The sequence below is a fragment of the Hemiscyllium ocellatum genome, chromosome 13, assembly GCF_020745735.1.
Source record: "Hemiscyllium ocellatum isolate sHemOce1 chromosome 13, sHemOce1.pat.X.cur, whole genome shotgun sequence".
Lineage (NCBI taxonomy): Eukaryota > Metazoa > Chordata > Chondrichthyes > Orectolobiformes > Hemiscylliidae > Hemiscyllium > Hemiscyllium ocellatum.
In genome coordinates this window covers 59,532,791-59,556,142 of record NC_083413.1, presented here as the reverse complement: position 1 = coordinate 59,556,142, position 23,352 = coordinate 59,532,791, and the positions used below count along the sequence as shown (strand labels likewise).

The following is a 23,352-nucleotide window of genomic DNA, read 5'->3' as shown; positions in this document are numbered from 1 at the left end:
GCTGGTGACACATTTCAGCAACTTATTTGGCAGCATACCATTGAAGAATTAAAACAAAATACATCATTCAGCCACATTTAAAAAATTAAGTCAGATGACCAAGAGCTTGGTTAAAGAGGTAGACTTTAAGGGGAGTGTTAAAAGGAGGATACTGTGGTAGACAGGTGGACAGATGTGGAGATTTCTTTCAGAATTCAGGGCAATAGAAAGTATGGCTACTGATAGCAGGGCATTAAAAGAAAAATCAGGGATGCATAACAAGCCAGAATGATTTTGGATGATTAGAGTGCGAGTGACCAGCTACAAGTGCAATGGAATAGACAAGTCCAGATGCTACAAAAAAGCACGAGTAAAGTTTCAGCAGCAAATGAGCCAAGACAAGAGAACTAAATACAAAATTAGAGAGGTTAATCGAGACAGGAAACTTGAGATAGCAGAGTCATAAAACATGGAAACACACCTGTGCCAACCAAATATTCCAATCTCACCTCGTCCCTTTGCCAGCATTTGGCCCATATCCCTCTAAATCCTTCTTATTCATACACACATTCAGGTGCCTTTGAAATTGTGATTGTATCCAACTTCACCAGTTCCTCTGTTCCATACATATTTGTGGGAAAATGCTCCCCCCTCAGGTTTTTTTTTGAAATCTTTGCCCTCTCACCTTAAACCTATGCCCCCTAGTTTTGGACTCCTCTACCTAAGGGAAAAGACCATGACTATTCAACATATCCATGCCCCTCATGATTTTATAAATGTCTATAAGGTCACCCCTCTGCCTCCAATGCTCCAGAGAAAATATCCCCGGTCTATTCAACATACCCCTATAGCTCAAACCCTCCAACCCTGTCAACATCTTTGTAAATATGTTCTGCACTCAAATTTAACAACATCCTTATTATAAAAGGGTGACCAGAATTATACTCATATTCCAAAGGTGGCCTCACCAATATCCTGTACAACCACAATATGACTTCCCAATTCCAATACTCAATGTTCTGACCAATGAAGGCAAGCATGCCAAATGCCTCATTCACCACCCTGCCTACCTGCTTCTTCACTTCCTCAAGGAACTATGCACCCCAAGGTCTCTTTGATCCCTAGGGCCCTGCCATTAAGTGTACAAATCCAGCCCTGGTTTGCATTACCAAGATGTAACATCTTAAATTTATCTAAATTAAACTCCATCTAAACTCCTTGGCCCATCAGCACATCTGACGAAGATCACATTATATCGGAGATAATCTTCTTCACGATCCACATCACCAATTTTAGTGTCATCTGCAAACTTACTAACCATACCTCCTATATTCACATCCAAATCATCGATATAAATGACAGAAAGCAGTGGACCCAGCACTAATCCTTGCAACACACCATTGGCCGCAGTCTGAAAGATATCCCTCCACCACCGCCTTCTACCTTCAAGCCAATTTTGGACTGATTTGGCTAGCTCCACCAGATCCCATGTGATCTAACCTAACCAACCAGTCTACCATGCAGAATCTTGTCAAACACTTTACTGAAGCCCATATAAACAATGTCTACTGCTCTGCCTTCAAATCTTCTTTGCCACCTCTTCAAAAAAAACTCACTCAAATTACTAAGACAATTTCCCATGCACAAAGCCATGCTGACTATCCCTGATCACTCCTTGTCTCTACAAATGGAAGAAATCCTTGTTCCTGAGAACCCCGCCTAACAATTTACCAACCATTGACATATGGCTCACCAGCCTATAGTTCCTTGGCTTTAGATTAGATTAGATTAGATTCCCGACAGTGTGGAAACAGGCCTTTCGGCCCAACCAGTCCACACTGACCCTCTGAAGAGTGACATACCCATACCCATTTCCCTCTGACTAATGCACCTAACACTATGGGCAATTTAGCATGGCCAATTCACTTGACCTGCACATCTTTGGACTGTGGGAGGAAACCCACACAAACACAGGGAGAATGTGCAAACTCCAGACAGGCATTCACCCGAAGCTGGAATCGAACCTGGGACCTTGGTGCTGTGAGGCAGCAGTGCTAACCACTGAGCCACCGTGCCACCCTTGCAGCTTTTTTTAAATAATGGCAAGTTTCAGAATTGGTCACTTTTCTTATGTAAGGATGCAATGCTGTTGGAAACAATTCAGAATGTTTACCAGATTAACATCTAGAATGGGCAGGTTGTTTTATGAATAAACATTAGACAAGCTAGGATTGTATCTGCTGGAGTTTTGAAACACAAGAGGTGACTTAATGGGGTAGATTTGGAGAGGATGGTTCCACTTCTAGGAAAACCTAGAATGAGGTGTCATGATTTAAAAATCCAGGGTGGCCCATTTAAGGCAGAGATGAGGTGAAATTATTTTTTCTCAAAGGGTTATGAATGTTTGGAACTCACAATAAAAAAAAGAGAGACTTTGAATATCTTGAAGGCAGAGGTCACCTGATTCTTGTTAAGCATGGCGGAGGGGATTGGGTTATGATGGATAAGTACGAATGTGAATTTGGTCAACAACCAGATCAACACACATTTGTTGGAGTAGCAGAACGTGTTAAAGGCACTAAACAACTTAGTCCTGCTTCTCATGCACACATTCATACCCCAGCGATGAAGTCGGGTGATGATATGGAGGTGGAAATAAATGGTCTCAGTAATGGCATGACTTGTAGTTCAGAAGGTCAATTTGGAATCAGATCTGGCACCAAGATTGCAAACAGACTGGCTTAATCAGACTCTTGACAGATAAAGGGATAGAATTGGTGACATGGGAGGAGCACTGGGTTCAAGCTCCTCCAAGGTTAAAGCTGATACTCAGTTCAGTACCGAGGGAACAATGCACTGACTGAGATACAGCCTTTTGTATGCTCAGGTGTTTGCAGAAAATCCCAAGGCACCAATTTCGAAACAGAGCCAGGGATATTGTCTTCTGTGTCCTGACAAATATTTATCCCTCTGGTGTGCATCACAAAAAACATATTCTGGTTATGATAGCCTATCATAAGTGAACTTGCAACCTGTAAATTGTCTGCCCTGTCTCCTACATTCCAGCCAGCGACTGACTACACTTCAAAAGTGCAATCCTGAGGTTTGCAAAAGGGGCTACATAAGTACCCATATGTCATTTTTCATTTTGATAGAATGGGATACAGTCTTTGTTACCACATTGTGTTTTGTTGGCTCAAGCATTAACATTTGAATTTAGCATTCAGGTTGCAGGGGCAAATTTCATCGACTTATGGTTTGAGCTGCTAAAATTTAAAATCATGATTTATATGGAATGGAATGGGCTATAGTTACTGGGCTACAGAGTAAATTACAACTCACCTTTCAGCTAGAATACTGGCATCACAGAACAAGATTTGGGAATTGCAAAGAGTAAGAAATCAATAAGAAGGCATACAGACTTACTGACGAATTTAGGATGCCTATTCCAATACACAGTTCCTGCTAATAAAATCCAATGAAAAGAAACATGGAAGCTTTTCCTTGTTCTTTAAAGGATCAACAGCTCCAGACACTGATGCATCAAAAACACCTGGTGTCAACACTTGAGTAATTACATGCCTTGTATTATAGAATCCCGACAGTGTGGAAGCAGGCCATTCAGCCTTCGAATCCACACTGACCCATCCCCCTATCTTATCCGTGAAACCCTGCATTTCCCATGGCTAATCCACTTAACCTATATATCCCTGCACACTATGTAATTTAACATGGCCAAAGCACTTAACCTGCATATTTTTGGATGTGGGAGAAAACCAGAGCACCTGGAGCTAACTCACACAGACATGGGGAGAATGTGCAAACTCCACACAGACAGTTAAGACCATATGACCACAGACATAGGAGCAGAAATTAGGTCATTCAGCCCATCAAGTCTGCTCTGCCATGGTTGATTTGAGGACCCAGAATCCTCAAACATTCGTCATATGTTAAGTTTTTCATTCCTGGGACTATTCTCGTGAATCTCCTCTGAACACACTCCAGGGCCAGTACATTCTTCTGGAGAGATGGGGCCCAAAACTGCACACAATACTCCAAAATGTGATCTGATCAGAGCCTTACAGAGCCTCAGAAGTACACCCTGCTTTTATATTAAATACCTCAAAATAAATGCCATCATTGCATTTGCCTTCCTAACTACTCAACATGCAAGTTCACCTTGAGAACTCCCAAGTCTTTGCACTTCAGACTTCTGAATTTTTTCCCCCCACTTAGAAAAAGTTGCCTAAGGCTGGAACTGAACCTCGGTTCCTAGCGCAGTGAGGCAGCAGTGCTAATCACTGAGCCACCATGCCACCCCATTTTGAGTCTTGTAAGTAACTGGATCTTGTTTTCTGTGATTTACCTGAAGTCATAGCTACATCAAAATTCTATAAATGACCTATATAGCCTGTTACTAGAGCGTGTGTAGTAAAAATGTTGCATAAATCGGTATAAAAAATTCAAACCTTTTATAAATAATTTTGAGATCCCGCCATTCAACAAAACTACACATTCTGTGCTGTCGAGACAGCACAATTTGAATAAGTTCCCGAGTAATCTTTTTCTTCTCTTTATCAAGCAACGTAGTATACCACTTCTGGAGCCTCAATTTGCCTTGACGGCTGAAAAGCAGCATGAAACGCATCTGTGAAAACAAATATTTATCCTTAAGCACTCAGTACGGAAGGGAGATTGTGTGGCACTAGCAGGTTAGAGTCACACATCAGGGCTTGGTGACCAAGGAAGGTCATTTACAATGACGCCAAACTGTTGATTATCAACCTGTAAGTCCCACCTCCTCCCCAACACATGCCAGTGGCAGACAGTGAGAATGGGAGAGATTTCTAGTCAGCCATGTGGTGAAAAGCTCCAGATAAAGTACATATCGCCACAAAGCACAAAATCTCAGAGCAGTCTGTAACACACCACCACTACCCAGTTTGTTCCAAACCCCACTGTGACAGAACGTCAATCGAAATGGAGACAGGAGATTCACCTACGAATCAACATGAAAACACCCTGCAAAGTAGTTCAATGCGACAAAAGCAAGGTTTAAAAATGGAAATAAAAGGAAAACAAATTGTAAATTCAGGAAGTAACAGAACATACCAAGTTAGTTAGAATCTGTGGAGGAAGCAGCTATATTAATTTAAGTGATTTAGATTGGAATGTGAAAACAGAACTTTTTAAGTCAACATACTCTGGTTAGAGAAACACAATCAGAATAAGCGCTTTCGGTCAAAGACCTTTCATAAATATGAAAGTGAAAACCGAATCTGGGATGAGGTTACTTCTTGCTGAAGAAGATGCTGTTTTGTGCAGTCGTGCTGTTTGCCATTGTGAAGGGCTATGTGCAGCTGGGTGTCTCAGCTGAAGACGTGTAACAGCCACATTGTGAAGTCATCCTACACGTAACTGTGTCTTGACAAGTGCACTTTTGCAGCTGAGCACTCCAGATGAGACACTTACCCAGCTGAATGTACTTTCAATAATAAGTAGTACCACTCCACCAGCAATATTTAACAGGGATCATAATGAGAATTCGTGTCTATTGGGCTTCCTGAGTCATTAAATTTGTAATGTGTACAGCAATGATACAGCATGTGCAGTAGGATCTGATCCAATCTTAAAGGATTCTGAAAAATCCACTTACTTGCAGACTGGGTATAAACATATGTAACCTCCTTGGACTATTACATGATAGGGAAAAGGGAGGTGGTGGAGGAGGCACTCAGGGGCGCAATTGTCCTTCCAAATCTCAGCATGTAGTAAATCCAAATGATGTAAGAAAGATTCAAAAGAACAAACAATACACCATGCTCAAGATTCAAACTCAGAATGAACAAAATCGACTGATGTGCCATTAATATATGCATATTACATTATAAAGACTATTTGAAACACTACAAATCAGCTCAGACCATGGAATTACATTTGCTTTTAGAACATAATTCATAAGCCTTCTCCGCTAAATACGAATCATGCTACTTCATAGCAATTCTAATTCTGTAAGTCAACTAAAATACCTATTTAAAAGCATGCTTTTCATAGTCAAATTGTGAAACCTGTTCAGCCTGTTTCCAGGTGTTGCACAATCCTGTGGGGATTCCTTTGAAGGATTGTGTAATGTGGAACCACATCTAATTACCAAATATCTTCAAATACACACACCAGTATCCCTTAACACAGAGAGAAAGGAAAAGAGAGAAGCACACAGAAATACCAGACAAGATTCAAATCAAAGTGTTAGTAAATACACCTTGTTTAAAATGCCAGTGTGTAGCTGGGCATCTACACTTGGATTTTACGCCATCTTTTATTGGATTTTACGCCATCTTTACCAAGAGTATAAAACTTCAATGTACCTACCATTGTGACTGTAGATTAGAAGAGTATTTACATCTTTACGTTCAGGAAATTGTAATGACTTTCCCAGAATTCTTCAAAGTAATAGCTCCTCCCTATTTCACAACACCACCTGCAGTGCCTCAGGACCTATATGCAAATTAGTTTAGGTTTATAACCTTTGACTTTAATTGCAAAAATGGCAATTCTAATATTCACATTTCCCTTATTTCGGTTCTATTTTTGCATATGTTGTTCTATTTTCCAAACAGTATTAATCATTTTTAAGAGTGTTTAAAATGATGCTAATGCCTAAATTGTCTTGTGAAAACCAAATCAATTACACTACATTTGCTTAGAATACAGGACATCATATACATTTGCAAATGACCTGTATGATCCAATTCAAAATATTTTACCTATGACCCTTTATTTATTCATTGGTAAATTCATAGAAAGTTTCAATCAAACAGTTCTATAGCTCTACCAACCAGAGAAACATAGCATAACAATATACAGAAACAGGCCATTTAGAGTCATAGAGATGTACAGCATGGAAACAGAAACTTCGGTTCAACCTGTCCAAGCCGACCAGATATCCCAACCCAATCTAGTCCCACCTGCCAGCACCCAGCCCATATCCCTCCAAACCCTTCCTATTCATATATCCATCCAAATTCCTGTTAAATGTTGCAATTGTACCAGCCTCCACCACTTTGGCAGCTCATTCTATACACGTGTCTTAGGTCTCTTTTATATCTTTCCCCTCTCACCCTAAACTTATGCCCTCTAGTTCTGGACTCCCGCACCCCATGAAAAAGACCTTGTCTATTTATCCTATCCATGCCCCTCAGGAATTTATATACTTCTATAAGGTCATCACTCAGCTTCCAACACTCCAGGGAAAACAGCCGCAGCCTATTCACCCTCCCTATAGCTCAAGTCCTCCAACTCTGGCAATGTCCTTGTAAATCTTTTCTGAACCCTTTCAAGTTTCACAACATTCTTCCGATGGTAAAGAGACCAGAATTGCACGCAATATTCCAAACGTGGCCTAACCAATGTCCTGTACAGCTGCAACATGACCTCCCAACTTAATACTCTCACCAATAAAGAAAAGCATACCAAACGCCTTCTTCACTATCTTATCTACTTGCAACTCTACTTTCAAGGAGCTATGAATCTACACTCCAAGGTCTCTTTTTTCAGCAACGTTCCCAAGGACCTTACCGTTAATTGTATAAGTCCTGCTATGATTTTCTTTCCCAAAACGCAACACCTCACATTTATCTAAATTAAACTCCATCTGCCACTTGTTAGCCCATTGGCCCATCTGATCAAGATCCCATTGTAATCTGAGGCAACATTCTTCACTGTCCACTACAGCTCCAATTTTGGCATCATCTGCAAACGTACTAACTATACCTCTTATGCTCACATCCAAATCATTTATATAAATGACAAAAGGTAGTGGACCCAGCACTGATCCTTGTGGCACTCCACTGGTCACAGGCCTCCAGTCTGAAAAACAACCCTCCACCAACACCCTCTGTCTTCTACGTTTGAGCTAGTTCTGTAACCAATTGGCTAGTTCTCCCTGTACTCCATGAGATCTAATCTTGCTAACCAGTTCCCATGAGGAACCTTGTCGAACGCCTTACTGAAGTCAACATAGATCGTATTCACCACTCTGCACACATCATTCCTCTTGGTTAAGTTTTTTGAAAAAGTAATAAAGTCTGTGAGACATGATTTCCCATGCACAAAGCCATGTTGAGTATCCCTAATGAGTCCTTGCCTTTTCAAAAACATGTACATCCTGTCCCTCAGGATTCCCTCCAACAACTTGCCCACCACCAGCATCAGGCTCACCGGTCTGTAGTTCCCTGGCTTGTCCTTACCAACTTTCTTACACAGTGGTACCACATTAACCAACCTCCAGTCTTCCGGCACCTCACCCGTGACTATCGATGATACAAATACCTCAGCAAGGGGTCCAGCAATCTCTTGCCTAGCTTTCTACAGAGTTTAAGGGTATACGACCTGATCAGCTCCTGGGGATTTATCCACTTTTATGCGTTTCAAGACATCCGGTACTTCCTCCTCTGTAATATGGACATTTTTGAAGATGCCACCATCAATTTCCCTATATTCTATATCTTCCATGTATTTTTCCACAGTAAACACTGCTGCAAAATACTTGTTCAGTATCTCATTCTGGTTTTATTTTAATTTTTCCCCTATTCTTGAAATGTCAATTTAAATCATAATTACCACAAGAAAATTCATTATTGTCTGTAAAGCTTGACACATACAAAAGGTTCATGCTATAACTGACTTTACACACATGATCCTGCTAATTAAGTAAGTGAGAAACCAAAATATAATGAGGTTGAAAATGCCTATTTTGACGTGTATAATAGAAAGTTCCAAGGAGATTACAAAATACACTTCAATGTAAAATACCATGAACAATTCCGAAATAACATTTATCAAAATCACTTGCAAAAAACTTTGGGTACATTGCAATCTTTATGCTAAAGGTATAACTAAGACTTTCACTGACGAAATTAATTCATGCTAAATTGTTCCAACTTCAAAATAATACTTATTAAATATTCAGTATTGCAATAGTGTAAGTACTGAATTGTTCAATTTTCAAATAATTATAATTATAATTAAAGTGTAATCTTTTGCAGATATAGATGCAGCAAATGTGTTTCAGTGAATAGCAGCAGGACCATGATGGCGGCTATTTGATGTTTGAGTTAGTGTCCATACATCAATCTTGCACCAAAAATTGCAGAGGGAAAGCAAACCTCTGACATCCAATTATTCCCCAACAATGTGATCATTTTTCAACACAATACTAAAGACTGAACATATTGTCAACATGAGATTCCAATCAATGTGCTTGGAGCACTTGTTAACCTGAATTCCTGCAGGCTGAATTCCTGCACTATTGTTGACAAATAGTGTTCAAACTATGAGTGCACTAACTTTATTCAGTTGTGGGACATGGGCCATTCTGGCTGGGTCAGCATTTATTGTCCATCCCTAGCTGCCTTTGAGGAGTTGGTGATGAGCTAATTTTTGCAAAGCTGTGTCCATGTGTCATAAGTACACCCAAACAGATTCCAGGATTTTGATCCAGCAATGCTGAAGGAATGGTGATACATTTCTAAATCAGTATGGTGTGGGGTTTAGCGTTTCTTGTGCCTAGGTCAATGTCAGATGGTCGGTCCAGTTTCATCCTTTGTTGAGACTTGTAGCGATTGACATAACTGAGTCACATGGCCATTTCAGAGGGCAGCTGAGAGTCAACCACATCACTGTGGGCCTGGAGTCACATGCAGGCCAGACTGGGCAAGGATAGCAGAACCCCTACCCCAAAAGGATAATTGAATTCAAATTCCACCATCTGCCATCATGATATTGAAACAGAGATCCCCAGAACATGAGCTACTTTCTTGCCTAATAGTCTAGTGATATTGCCACAAGTCCATTGTCATCCCTTCTATTGTGAGAAAACATCAGCAGTCTGTGTAAATATGCTTCAGTGATCAACTGCCATGTTAATTAACTAAACAAATCAAACCACCTATGAAGTCAGATTTCATTGTAGGTTCCAAGTTGTCCAGTAATACCACTATAAATTTATTTTAGGATCAATATTAATTGAATTCAGTAAAGAAAGAAAAGCAAATATTGAGGTATGGGATATTCAACACTAGTGTGGAGGTAAAGTTAATTGCACTGACTGGACAACAAAAATGCTTTGCGTATTGCTAAACTCATCTGGAAGTATATGGCATAATAGTGAATTACTGTAAATCATTAAGGCTAAACAGAGATTAAGTAGAAAATTGAAGATAGAAATAAAAGCAATTAATGCAAAGGCAAAAAGGCAAGTGGGTATAAAGAATGAGTATGAAAATCAGACACAGGTATGGAGAAGTTCTTTGGTTGGCAATAGTCATTTGCAAAGGGAGAACTGAAAAATCACCCTGATAATGGAACAATCTTGAGTCATGAATGGCTCAGACTGGGACTGATGCTCCAGCTTTTTACATGACAGCTTTTAGAGGTCAGAATGAAACTTATCCACAGATATTGTCTCTCCCAGCTGACAGTTTAGCATCACATCTGACCAAAATCAATTAGCACCAGGTCCAATCAAATACATTAATTTTATTCTTTTAATTCCTTGTTCTGTTAGGTTATTTTTGATAATAGTTTTCTTGTTTAAAATGTCATGGATAAGGGCAAAAGCAGTTTAAAAACATACAGCAAATTTTGTAATGTCTGAAATTTATTGACAAATAACAAGAAATCAAAGTATTGGCATTTTGTTTCATCCTGCACCTATTCTATGAAGAATTGTTAAAACAGGGGGTGTTAAGAATTGCGAATTTGACTTTTTTTTAAAAAGTGCAATTTATGTGAATTAGACAAAAGAAAAAGGACAGTTGGGAGAAAAGAAAAAAAGACCCAAAAAGGACTGTTAAATTCAGAAAAAAGTAAGAAAAGTCTTCCCATTGAATTTCCCTACAATACAATAAATCAAGGAAGGGAATTACATTTTACAAAAGTATAGCCTCACTGAAAGGCAATCCACACTTACAAACAGCTCACAGGCTCATCACTAGATCCTTACTGAAGCCCTATGTGGTTTTTCTTTTTAAATCTAAGAGTATAGATGTGGCTCCTTTGATGGTAGAATAATAATTCTTGGAGATTATACAAAGAGGAATAAATGTGTGTAATATTGCAACTACTAAACAATACCTTAGTGTATGACCCAGGGCAGCATTTGAATTGTAGTGTCAGCATTCAAAGAACTTTCAGTTTGATAATTGTCAATGCATTACTGATCCTACTCTGAATCTAAGTAGGAACAAATTATGTGTTGACCACATATGTAAAGAAGACACAAGTATCCTTTGAAAGAGAAAAAAAAAGACTGCACAACCTTTATTATCTTCCTGATGGAGTCATGAGATGCACATGTTATGCATATGGCACAAGCAGTACATAATACTTGGTCCTGATATAATTTGTACACTGAATATAGTTGGGCCCAGGAGAGAAGTCGGTAAAGAGTGCAGATATTTTTAGATCAAGGATGAAACATTTCCTTTTTAAAATCAAAACATTGTAAATACCAACAGAATATATAACATGACATTTTTCTTGCAATGAAGTTACCAGCAAGAGCAATTTCTTAGTCATATGACCTTACGTCTTTTCCCAATAACAATGTGAACTATTAACATAACCACATTCACAAAAGAATGCAGATTTCAACCTGTAGTTTATCTTAGAAAAACAAGCATGTTTCAGGGCAGGGAGAAATAGGGAGTCCTATAACTCAGGAGAAGATTGGTTTTTTTTCTGATTCACCACAGGACAAAAAAACTCAAGAATTTATTTGTGGAAATGGGTAAAAACTGCTTTTGATGCTTCATAAATTACAAATCACAATCCAGATTACCAACATAAAGGAAATAGAACATTGCATTATTTTGAAATGTTGTAATCATTGGCTTGAATGGTAGTTGTTCCACCTACAATTTGCAACTGAAGTTATTATTTTAACTGAAAGGATGAACACTGATCACAGAAGTCAAGCTGGAAGAGCGTCCAATTTTCACAACTGCCAGGGAAGACAAAGCCAAAAATCTGACATTAGATCTGTATATTAATTTTCCTTTGGAGCAAACTGAAGAAATAAATCCAGGAATCTTAGCTTTTACATTTTCATCATGCAATAAATAGGATTTTATGAAAGAAACTCCTTAATAATCTTTAACTATCTTATTAGGCTCTGATTTTCTAAGTAGGTCAGTTGTGTTTTTGGGGAGGATTCATATTCTGCAACTCTGCCAATTTTTGAATGTGATAACTTCGGTGTGAATTTTATAGTAGTTTGACCAACAAATGGAATTTCAAAAATGGTGTTGCAATTTTTTGTTACTTTGGTTTCAAAGTTTTGAAAAATATAAATGCTTGAAACTAAATAGGGAAAAAATATCTTCTCAGCACTCATCTGCTGATTAAATGGTTTGTAGTCTTGCATTAATTTGCAATAAGGATTATTGGCAAATATTAATTGAATTAAAATTGCTGCAGTCACATCATAATATCAAACTTGGAAACATGCGTTCCAACTCAAATATCAGACCAGGCATTAAAATTAACACACTAATGTTGCTATGGGTTCGGTGGAAAATTGAAGGAAGACAAGAATAGAAAAAGACATACACAATGTTGATAGAGGACGTATCCATCACCACATCATAACATCTGACATCACAATTTATACCGAATGTGTCATTAAAAAAAGTGTTAATAAAGAAAGTCTGGTAAATAATTCACAATCCCTGAAGTGAAAAAAAAAGCATGACTCCTTTATCAAGGAATTTCAAAAGGATACTGGATGGACACTTGAAGGAAACAAACCTTGCTGGACTATAGGAATCAAACAGTTTCATAAACAGAAGCATAGAATGCACGAGTGCACAGTTTCTGATGAATTCATGTTGGACACGTTAGGACTTTCGATGGATTATTGTGTACATTTTTGGGCGTCACACTTTCAGAAGAATATGAATATATTAGAGAGAGTGCTGAAGATGTTTATGAGAATTGTTCCAGGGATGAGATACTTCAGTTGTAATGAAAGATTGAAGAAATTGGTGCTGCTTTCCTGGAGAGGAAAAGGCTAAGTAGAGGTTTGCTAGAAGGTTTCAAAGTCATGAAGGTTTGTACAGAATGGACATGGCGAGAATCTTTCTGCTCAAATGAACTGAGAATTGGTTTACCAAAAGAGTTAAATGTGAGAGGAGAATAAACACACAGTGAGTAGTTAGGATATGGAATGCACTGCCTGAAAGGGTAGTGGAGGTAGGTTCAACTGAGAAATTCAAGACAGCAATGGATGATTGTTAAAATCACTTAAACAAGAATATGTTACATGGACGAAGTCAGAGATTCGCTTGGAGTTGAATTGCTCAGAGAGCCAGTGCAATGTAATGTCTCAAAGGTAGAAGACAGACGGTGGTGGAAGAGGGTTGTATTTTAGTCTGAAGGCCTGTGACCAGTGGAGTGCCACAAGGATTGGTGGTGGGTCCACTACTTTTCATTATTTATACAAATGATTTGTATGTGAGCATAAGAAACATAGTAAGTTCACAGATGACACCAAAATTGGAGGTGTAGAGGACAGCCAAGAAGGTTTCCTCAGATTACAATGGGATCTTGATCAGATGGGCCAATGGGCTGAGGAGTGGCAGATGGAGTTCAATTTAGATAACGGAGGTGCTTCATATTGGAAAAACAAATCTTAGCAGGACTTATACATTTAATGGTAAGGTTCTAGGGAGTGTTGCTGAACAAAGATACCTGGGAGTGCAGGTTCATAGCTCCTTGAAAGTAGAATCACAGATAGATAAGATAGTGAAGAAGGCGTTTGGTATGCTTTCCTTTATTGGTCAGAATATTGAGTTGGGAGGTCATATTGTGTCTGTGCAGGACATTGGTTAAGGCCACTGTTGGAATATTGCATGCAATTATGGTCTCCTTCATATCTGAAGGATGTTGTGAAACTTGAAAGAGTTCAGAAAAGATTTACAAGGATGTTGCCAGGGTTGGAGGATTTGAGCTATAGGGAGAGGCTGAACAGGCTGGGGCTGTTTTCCCTGGAGCTTTGGAGGCTGAGGGGTGACCTTATATAGGTTTATAAAATTATGAGCAACATGAATAGGATAGGATAAGTAGACAAAGTATTTTTCCTGGGGTGGGGGAGTCCAGAACTAGAGGGCATAGGTTTAGGGTTAGAGGGAAAACTTATATATATATATAGAAATAAAGAGACCTAAGGGACAACTTTTTCCACACAGAGGGTGGTGCATGTATGGAATGAGCGGCCAGAGGAAGTGGCAGAGGCTAGCACAATTGCAACATTTAAAAAGCATGTGGATGAGTATAGGAAGGAGGGATATGGGCCGGGGTGCTGTCAAGTGAGACTGGATTAGATTGGGATATTTGGTTGGCATGGACGAGTTGGACAGAAAGGTCTGTTGCTGTGCTGTAGATCTCAATGACTCTGACTGTAATGGCCCGAATGGTCTCCAACTGCATCACAACAAGTTTTATGATATTAAGACGGAAAAACTAGTTTGTGCAGTAAGCTGGCTTGGACTCCCTAGGCTAAATGATCTCTATATAGTAAGGAATGCAATTAGCTTATGATCAGGTCTGTCAGCTCAGCTCAGCTGAAAGAAGGTTAGTTAAGGAGTGCTTGGTTACATTTAAAATAAAGCACTGGACATAAGTCTCAGATTTAATAGGAAAAATGTAACAGCACCATTTCACATCATGAGATAGATTAGCATTTTTTTATTATTTGTAAAATGTTTTCATAACAACAGAGGTTCATATACTGCAGAATGGAACAATGCAATCCAATGAGCTCCCTAGATGGTGCCAGACTGTACTCTTAAAAAGAGTTCTCACATGACATTCACTGCGCAGCCTTAGATCTGTTGCCAATGGTTTGTGACCCTGAAAAATCAAGTACAACTTCCTACGACCTCACTTTCTGAGTCCTGAAAGGGATCCAGGAAAATTGCATGTACTAATATCCTGCCAAGAACAAGCTGCAGTCTGCACTCCAATCATTGAAGAATTATCAAGCTTTGTTACTGATTTAAATGAATACAATATTTATGTAACTGCTACTTCCAAGTGAATTGGTGCAGAGAGATCTAAACAAAGTCACTTCAAAACATTTTTGAAATCACCTGTCTACTCATACATCAGTTGTAATGCAATATTGACCACTTGCTGTTATTTCACTTCAATGTTGTGAGTGAACGGGGCCTGCAATCTCACAGAATGTTGTGACATATGTTTCAACATTGTTCCCCACATAATTGACACCATTCGAATCAGCTTCTCTTGCTCACTTACTGTTCAATGTGAGGCTACTACTCATGCCTAGCTTTCAACGTGCAGTGTCCCTGTGCCCAACTCTTTGATCCCTTCCCCAGACAGCAGAGCTCAAGGCCAGGGAATCTTTCTGGACCAGGCTCTAGACCACTTGTGAGAGTCACCACTTCCTCCAGGCCACGTTGTAACTGCTGCCTGACAACATCTTTTTGAAACCCTCTAATGAGCTTCTTGTCAGCTTCCACTGCCTTTGGGACCTGCTCAAGTGTAAATGGAGCTGCTCCTCTTGGTTGGCTGTGGGGTATTCGCCGTCATCCCTCAACCCCTGGACAACAGGATGTTGGTGATGACTGAGCTTAGTAGCTTCCCCCTACCTGACCCCATGAAGGCCACAAATGGGAGAGTTAGGGAGGGGAAGGATCAGCAATGATCAGGGAGCAGGAGATTCATACTGCAAACCAGGAATGAACTGGTGGTACACTATTGTGAATAAAGTTACATTTAGAAATAAAAGAAAAATGCACTTTATTTTCAAAATTGTTTCATTCATTTAACATGGTCAAATATCCCAACTAACAGGACTGAATCTCTCTTTTCTAATCAGATCCCAGAGAACCTAACTCCAGTATTAACATTGATGCTTACAGCAATCAAGGGTGTAATTTTCCCATATTCAACAAAACACTCGAACTGAAAGAGTTTTATGGCATCCAGTCAATCATGGCTCCAAGCAGCACTTCTAACTTAATCTTCTGCTCTTCATCTCATTCATTCAGTGAGGGCAGTCTCAAAATAAGGATAAAGTTACCTGACTCTGAAAGCTAATGCTTCCAAATCAACCAGGTGGGCTATAACCTGATGTTGTGTGATTTTTAACTTTGTCCACCCCAGTCCAACACTGGTACTTCCACATCAAAATAAAGAGTTGGATAAGAAGGAATTTCTTCTTTCAAGGAGTGAGTCTGCACTTCTTTATCGCAGAGAGCTGGCAAGGCTGGGTCGTTAAGTAATTTCAATGCTAAGATGGACAGAATTTTCATCAGTCAGGTAATCAAGGATTATGGGGAAAGGCAGAAGAATGGAATTAAGGATGATCAGTCCAACTATAATCTCATTGAACAGCTGAGCAGACTATGGAGCAGAATGGCCTGCCTTTCCTTCTACATTTTATGATCTTATTATGAAACTAGGCCATTTGGTGATCTTTGTGTGGAATTGGTAGGAGAGGTTGCCATTGCCAGAACCTGGTAACACTCCCTGCACTGCCATCAGATTTAAATTCCAATTGCACACCAACTCTGCTAGAAACTAATTGTCATGCTGTGATGCTTGACCACTATCATGAGGACTGACCTAGAAATGGAGACTCGCTTCACTGACAAGAATCTGGAGGTGCTGGAGGATAGGGTAGGTGAGAAGAGGGCAGTCCTTCTTTTATGACCTCCGCAGGAGGCCACGTCATCAGACAGAACCAGCCAGGATCCAGATAAACAACCCGGGTCAGTGCAGTGTCCTGGGGGGTAACAGGAACATCTGGAATTACAGGAAAGCTGTCGGTGATCTTTCATACTCTACAAGAGTAAGTGCATGCACCTTTCTGTGCTAGTCACACTAACAGGGTCACCACTCATCTAACTCTGCCACGGCACACACCTCTCACTAAACTCATGGACTACACCTCTCACTATCATATACATCAAACTACTCAATTACTCTTGCCCAGCTGGTCTAACAGGCTACAAACTCTTCCTGTCCTCTGTACTTCCTTATTAATCACTGCAGACACCTCAGCATCTCTTGCTGCTGCATTACCATGATGTGTAATGGAAAATTAACATTTACTCTGAAATCCATTTACTGAAATCTGAAAGACAACGCTTTACTAAGTTTGAAACTTTCTGACACTTTGCTGAAGTCTCCAGTCGAGGCACAGCTTGTTTCTGTGGAACTTTGTAAATATTCAACAAGAGAAAAATATAAGAACAGTATGTCCACAACAAGGGAATGAAAAGAATAACAACTCAAATCTGCACAGTCTTTTTCCTTGTGAACGTGATAAGAAACAGTATGAGATAAGTATATGAATTACGCTCAGGGCCCTTGCACAAGGCATTTTTGTCAAGTGCATGTGGTCCCTCTGCAATGCAGAGGTTAAAATTAATAAAGCTCTTCTTGGTTGCTCTTGCTAACAGTTGAGTTGAGTCAATTTAATTTCCACGACAGTAAACTTGGGGGCTCGTCCAGGACCCCGCGACTGGGTGAGATTCTGAAGATTCCCAGGAGGCACAGGCGCCAGCGCCTTGAAAGTCTTTTACTTCATCTCGATGCTGAATTGGCCCTTTTGCATGAGAGGACTGGGAATCTGTGGATCGCTCCGGCGCTGGGGTCCGAACTGAATAGGGTCGGGGTAAGAGTCATGGCTTAAGTAATCCTACATAGAGACTCATTCTAAGAGAATAAATGAATCAGGAAAAGGGGTCAGTGAATTCTTATGCGGTATTTGAGCAAAACTCCAGCGAAAGGATTACCGTCTCTAGAGTGTTTGAAAGACAGCAAGTTTATGGGTTATTTTAGACTGCTCTTCCATCCACATAATCCCTCTCCATTTGTCTCATTACAGGAAAGATTGGACTGAAAGTCTGATCTCCCACAACATCCTGATTGACATACAGGCAATCCCTGGATGGGTTACATGACACCACAGTCAGTCCTGCAGGTCAAAATCTCCAGAATGTAAAGACATTTTTGATTGTGGCCGACCCCTTGGACTGGAATCAGATGTGCCCTTGACTGACTTTGGTGCCCCTTAACCCCACTAAAGGACTTTGACTTTCAGACATGGCCATTTGATTGATGCACATGCAGTGTGCTTGCCACATAAGCTGTTGGCAAATATTTGTGTGATGTTGACATAGTACAGTGTTGTCCAGCATTATGTCCACTCCTTTGATTATTCAGTGCCCTCCACTATGATAAGTACTAAGAGCCAGCAACCTACATTCCCCTAACTTGCCAGCCTTTAAGGTCCAGGCGTGGCAATGATTTCTAAAACTCAAAGTCAATTTGTTGGCATATTGACTGGCATATGCCAAACCTCTCAGTTGTATAGTTTAGAGGGAAGGCTACTGACAGCCTGCAACTGTGCCCAAAACTCCTGTTCACTAAACAGTGATGCAAGACAGAAGCTTCCAAGCAAGTGAACTTTAAGAAAACCAAGCAAAGAGCCATAAGATGATCTGTGCAGATGCATGGGATGACTGTGTGCCCCTACCTATCCATATCATAGGTGTGCCCAATCTCTAAAGTGTTGAAGAACTGAACTAGTGCAAGAGTTGGTAAGATCATAAGCTGTGGCCCATGGTTTGCTGACCCAACTCAAATATTTGGCAAGTCAAGGAGGATGGCATCCATTAGAGCATGCAGGGATATTGTGATGAAGATGTGGTTGCATGATTTCTGGGACAAGAATTCAGTGAGCGACAGCCACCAGGTAACTACCCACTCTGACCTGCCCATCAGGAATTTGTGTCACCAAGTTTCTCGGGGGAGGGAGGAGAGAACTAGAAATTGTTCATCAATAAAGTGAGTTGGGCTATTAATGACACATCTTAGTACATGAACATATGGCATTCACCACTCACCAGCTATATTCTGAAGTCACTGTTCAATGTTTAAAAGGAATAAAAGGGAAACGAAATTCTCAATGTCATGACATTGATTTTTTCATCCCTGCCATATTTTCCCATCTTTTACCATTTTCATGCCACATCAGGGAGGGAAACTTCCATCCATTATTTCATTTGAAGTCATCAATTTTTTAAGAACATCACCACGGCCTTTATTGAGGACTTACAATATATTTTGGCTCTGATTTTCTTGGGGTTGAGTTTTGACTGCAAATCATCAGATTTCACCATCATTACTCATGAAACATTAAAATCTCAGGGTACCAGACAGGCACAAATTAGCAAGAACACCCTGAAGTTATAAGGCAATCGGGACTCTAACACAGGCCAACTCCAGTCATACCCCAAAATCTAGCAACTGCAAAATAAGTGAGAATTTCAATTTTTCCACTCCCACATTAGTAGCAACATGACAAATGAAAATCAGTGAACAACAGAACTTACCCAAAAAACATTATTCACAACTGGAGCAATTAAATTACAAATTAAATGTTTCACCTTCTGTTTTCAGACTACATATACATCCCATATTTTACTTTGCTCCATTTTTAAAAAAAGTTAATTAAATTACTCCTTGTTTCCTGTGAAAATCCTATAATGAAACTGGTTGCTGAAAAGCTAGATGATATTACTGTACACTGCAAATATCCAATAGAGAGACTGGCAACTAATAATGGTAAGGTCTTGACAGATCTCCTGGTGAGACAATCGGACATTAGTGGGGAGCATGATCTTTACCACAAGGTTCATGTTAAAATAAAATGAATTTATACATGTTCCAAGAACAGGTACTAATTAGCATACATTACAGCCAGAATAGCCAAAGACATTACACCACTCATCAGTATGTCTTAGGTGACCAAACAAATATCGATATACAGTGGTGAGCAAAATCATCATGCAATTATGGTACAAGGGGTCTGAAGAAATTACACTGACGGACCTGTTGGTGAATTCTCGCCTGGGAAGGTATCACACACATTGTAATTCTGGCTTGAAGAGGTGGAGGGGCAGAGTAAAGATACACAAAAGGAGTTACTTTTCAAACAGAGGCAAACTCAGCCAAATCTGCAAGTTAAAAGCTCAGGTGGTAAGTTATAAAGAAATAATATTAAGGAAAGACAGATGCCAAAAGCAAGTAAGCCAGCTGATGACATGGACATGTTATTTCACCTCCACCTGAACAATTGGTTAACTAGATGAGTAAGAGATATTCTGAAGTGCTTCACAGCCAATGGAATTATCACTATTGGAATATAGTATGTGAAAGTTTCTTTTACTGTTTCAGTTTATCCCTGATCTTTTAAAAGTACGTCAATCAGTCAATCTTCAAAAGGACTGGAAAAATCATCACAGCACTTGTGAAATACATGCTGTTTGGTTTGAATTAAAAAGATTCAAAACCCTAGATTTTAGCTTACAATTAGATATGGGGTATTATAGGCACACCTTTAAATGTAATACATACTGAATATTCATAGGAGTAACTTGCACCACAAAACCCAAGAAAATATCTACATCACACTTTCAACACGTAACATGAAGAACAACAGTTGGAAAATGCTCTGGAGTATAGATTCAGAATAAGAGAAGAGATATTTGGATTGAATAGGAAACTTTTAAAGCATATTTTATATATAAAATCCACTTGTATATGCAAAAGCAATATTCATAATCTCTGAAGGGGTTTTGATTTCCACTGATGTTTTAAATTCACACAAAAGAGCAAGATAATTTCCACGATTCCATGCGTACTTACAGTAGTACATTGTTTGTGACTTTAGTCAAGTTTGTTTGTAGACCTGTCAACTGATTAGTAATTTAATTGAGTGCTACAATTTCTCATTATGTCATATGATGTGACATCAATTTGTCAGTGACAATCTATTTTGCATTTTGTTTTTCAAAGAAATAACACATTTAAATTAAACAAGAGCATTGTGTGTCATGAGCTGGCCATGTAGAAACTACATGGTAATTTAATATTAATATCTTGCACATGTAGAATCACATTTTAAAATAAGTTTTAATAATAATAGACAAAATAAGTTAAAATTTGGCTCCATATTATCATCTCATTGTCATTTCATTTTACTTCCTCCTCCTCATTCTGGCCTAAGTACTTCAAAAGATGAAAATCACACAACACCAGGTTAGTCCAACAGATTTAATTGGAAGCTTCCAATTAAACCTGTTGGACTATAACCTAGTGTTGTGTGATTTTTAACTTTGTACACCCCAGTTCAACACCGGCATCTCCAAATCGAACAGATGAGACTGCTAAATGATCAAATTAAGATTAGATTAGATTACTTACAGTGTGGAAACAGGCCCTTCGGCCCAACAGTGCACACCAAGCCATCAAAGCGCAACCCACCCAGACCCATTCCCTACATTTACCCCTTTGTCTAACGTTACAGGCAATTTAGCATGGCCAATTCACCTAACCTGCACATTTTTGGACCGTGGGAGGAAACCGGAGCACCCGGAGGAAACCCACGCAGACACGGGGAGAATGTGCAAACTCCACACAGACAGACAGTCGCCTGAGGCAGGAACTGAACCCGGGTCTCTTGTGCTGTGAGGCAGCAGTGCTAACTACTGTGCCACCCACAGATGTTCAGTTCTTGTATATTTAAGATTCAGTATTCTGCAATATATTAACCCATGGATGCAATGAAACTAATTTATATTGATGGACTTTTCTTAATTACTATACATTGAGTTGTATGTCACAAAGTTTCTTTCTTATTCATATAATTATTTGCTTGGTATGACAGGTAGTAGAGGAAAGGCCAACTAAGTAACGATGGAAGAAAAATATTTGCACTTATAGGGCATCTTTTGTGACATCAGAACATTTTGTAACACTGACCCATCAAATACTTTTGAAATGTACTCTGTTGTGATGTAGGAAACATGGCAGCCAACTTATATATAGTAAAGCTCCCAGAAACAGCAAAAGGATATAATGGCTCCTGGAGTAGGACACAGACCAGTAGATTTATTATTCTGAAGTGAACTGTACCATAGCTGACAAACGTGGAGTCAGAGGAAGTGTCAAACACTTCCTTATGTTGAGAATTCTGCCAGACATCTGAAATCCACCTCTGTACAGGTATGAGGATAGTTCCTCAAATGTGTATTCAAAATGAATGTTCTACGAGATAATTTCAAACTGTTGTTGTTCAATAATTCTATATTATTGAAATTGAATGAAGGTATACAATCTGCAAGACAGTGTTTAACTGATTCATGACAAGGTGTTTAATCCATTTCTTACATTTTAAATGTTCTGCTTGCCATACAAAAAAAAAATCACTTTTAAACGAGTTTCTAGTTTCTAAAAATGCTTTCTCCCCTTTGTTTTGATTCTAGATTTACATTTGGGATTCTAATTTTTAAATACCAAATGCTTTTCTGTTTTTGTTTCCAGTTTCCAGCACTTGTTTTTTTAAAAATGAGACAACACCAACATTATTTACCATGAGTATAAAGTACTAAATCGGTTAAAACATTACATTTTTCAAAATCATTGAGTAATGATTTTGATTCAAATAAACCAAATCTGTACCCTAATCTCAGCAATGCCTACAAACCTGATTAATTAAGTGCCGAGGTAGTTAACAGAGTTGTGATACTGCCTGTATAGTTGACTTTAAACACTTATTAAATGCTACATTTACATTTTACATGGTATAAAGCCTAATATGTTTATTTAAAGCAATCTAAATACATACAATAAGTGCTTTTAAACTAACAGCTAGTAAACTCGTTCTTTCAGTGTAGGCCAGGTGTGCACTTGTATTTTCACCTGCAGAAACAGGTGAAGTAATTGATATCTACACTTGCCAGCATAACTCTGTACTTAGATCTAAGACACTCCAAAGAAATAAACTATGCATTTTAAAAACAACTTACCATTCTGCCTTAAAGCAAAAGATGGATTGGTTTAACCTCAAAATCTGAGCACAAAACATTTCCTGAGAAGCTTACATTCAGGAACCCATGGTAGTTATCCCAGAATTCTGTGTGCTTAAGGCTCCTCCCTGCCCATGGATTACACATTAACCTGCAGTAAAAGAGCAGGTTAGGGAAATCCTTACTACCTTATTGTTTCATTAGACAGTTCATTGAGCTGATAATATTTCGTACGTTACACATGTAAGATAGTCAAAGCTTACTAAGCTTGCCAAAATATGCATTAACATTTAATTTATTAGTTATTCTTTGGGCATGAGAAGTTTGGTAATAACAATTTTTATATTCTATCGTTCATTTAAAAATTTTGCCACTGCCCTTCATCAGGAATGAGGCTGTCAGTTCATAGTGTGGAGCGATAAATGGGAGGGGGAATGGAGCTGGGGGGAAGATAGCTGAGTGCGAT

The 23,352-nt window shown here is 39.1% G+C and overlaps 1 protein-coding gene across 2 annotated transcripts in view; it reads right to left on the bottom strand.

The window, feature by feature from the left end:
- ap1s3a (adaptor related protein complex 1 subunit sigma 3a) overlaps positions 1–22,982 on the bottom strand; it is a 37,308-nt gene extending 14,326 nt beyond the window's left edge. The window contains exons 1-2 of one of the 2 annotated variants that reach the window (XM_060834218.1): positions 22,887–22,982; positions 4,449–4,627 (exon numbers count right to left, since the gene is read on the bottom strand). In XM_060834218.1, coding sequence (XP_060690201.1) covers positions 4,449–4,627; positions 22,887–22,889 — 182 coding nt within the window. In that variant the 5' untranslated portion in view covers positions 22,890–22,982. Of the gene's footprint in view, positions 1–4,448; positions 4,628–6,351; positions 6,449–22,886 lie in introns of those variants that run through there. The other variant, XM_060834219.1, reaches the window with a different exon arrangement.
- Positions 22,983–23,352: the final 370 nt, after the last annotated feature.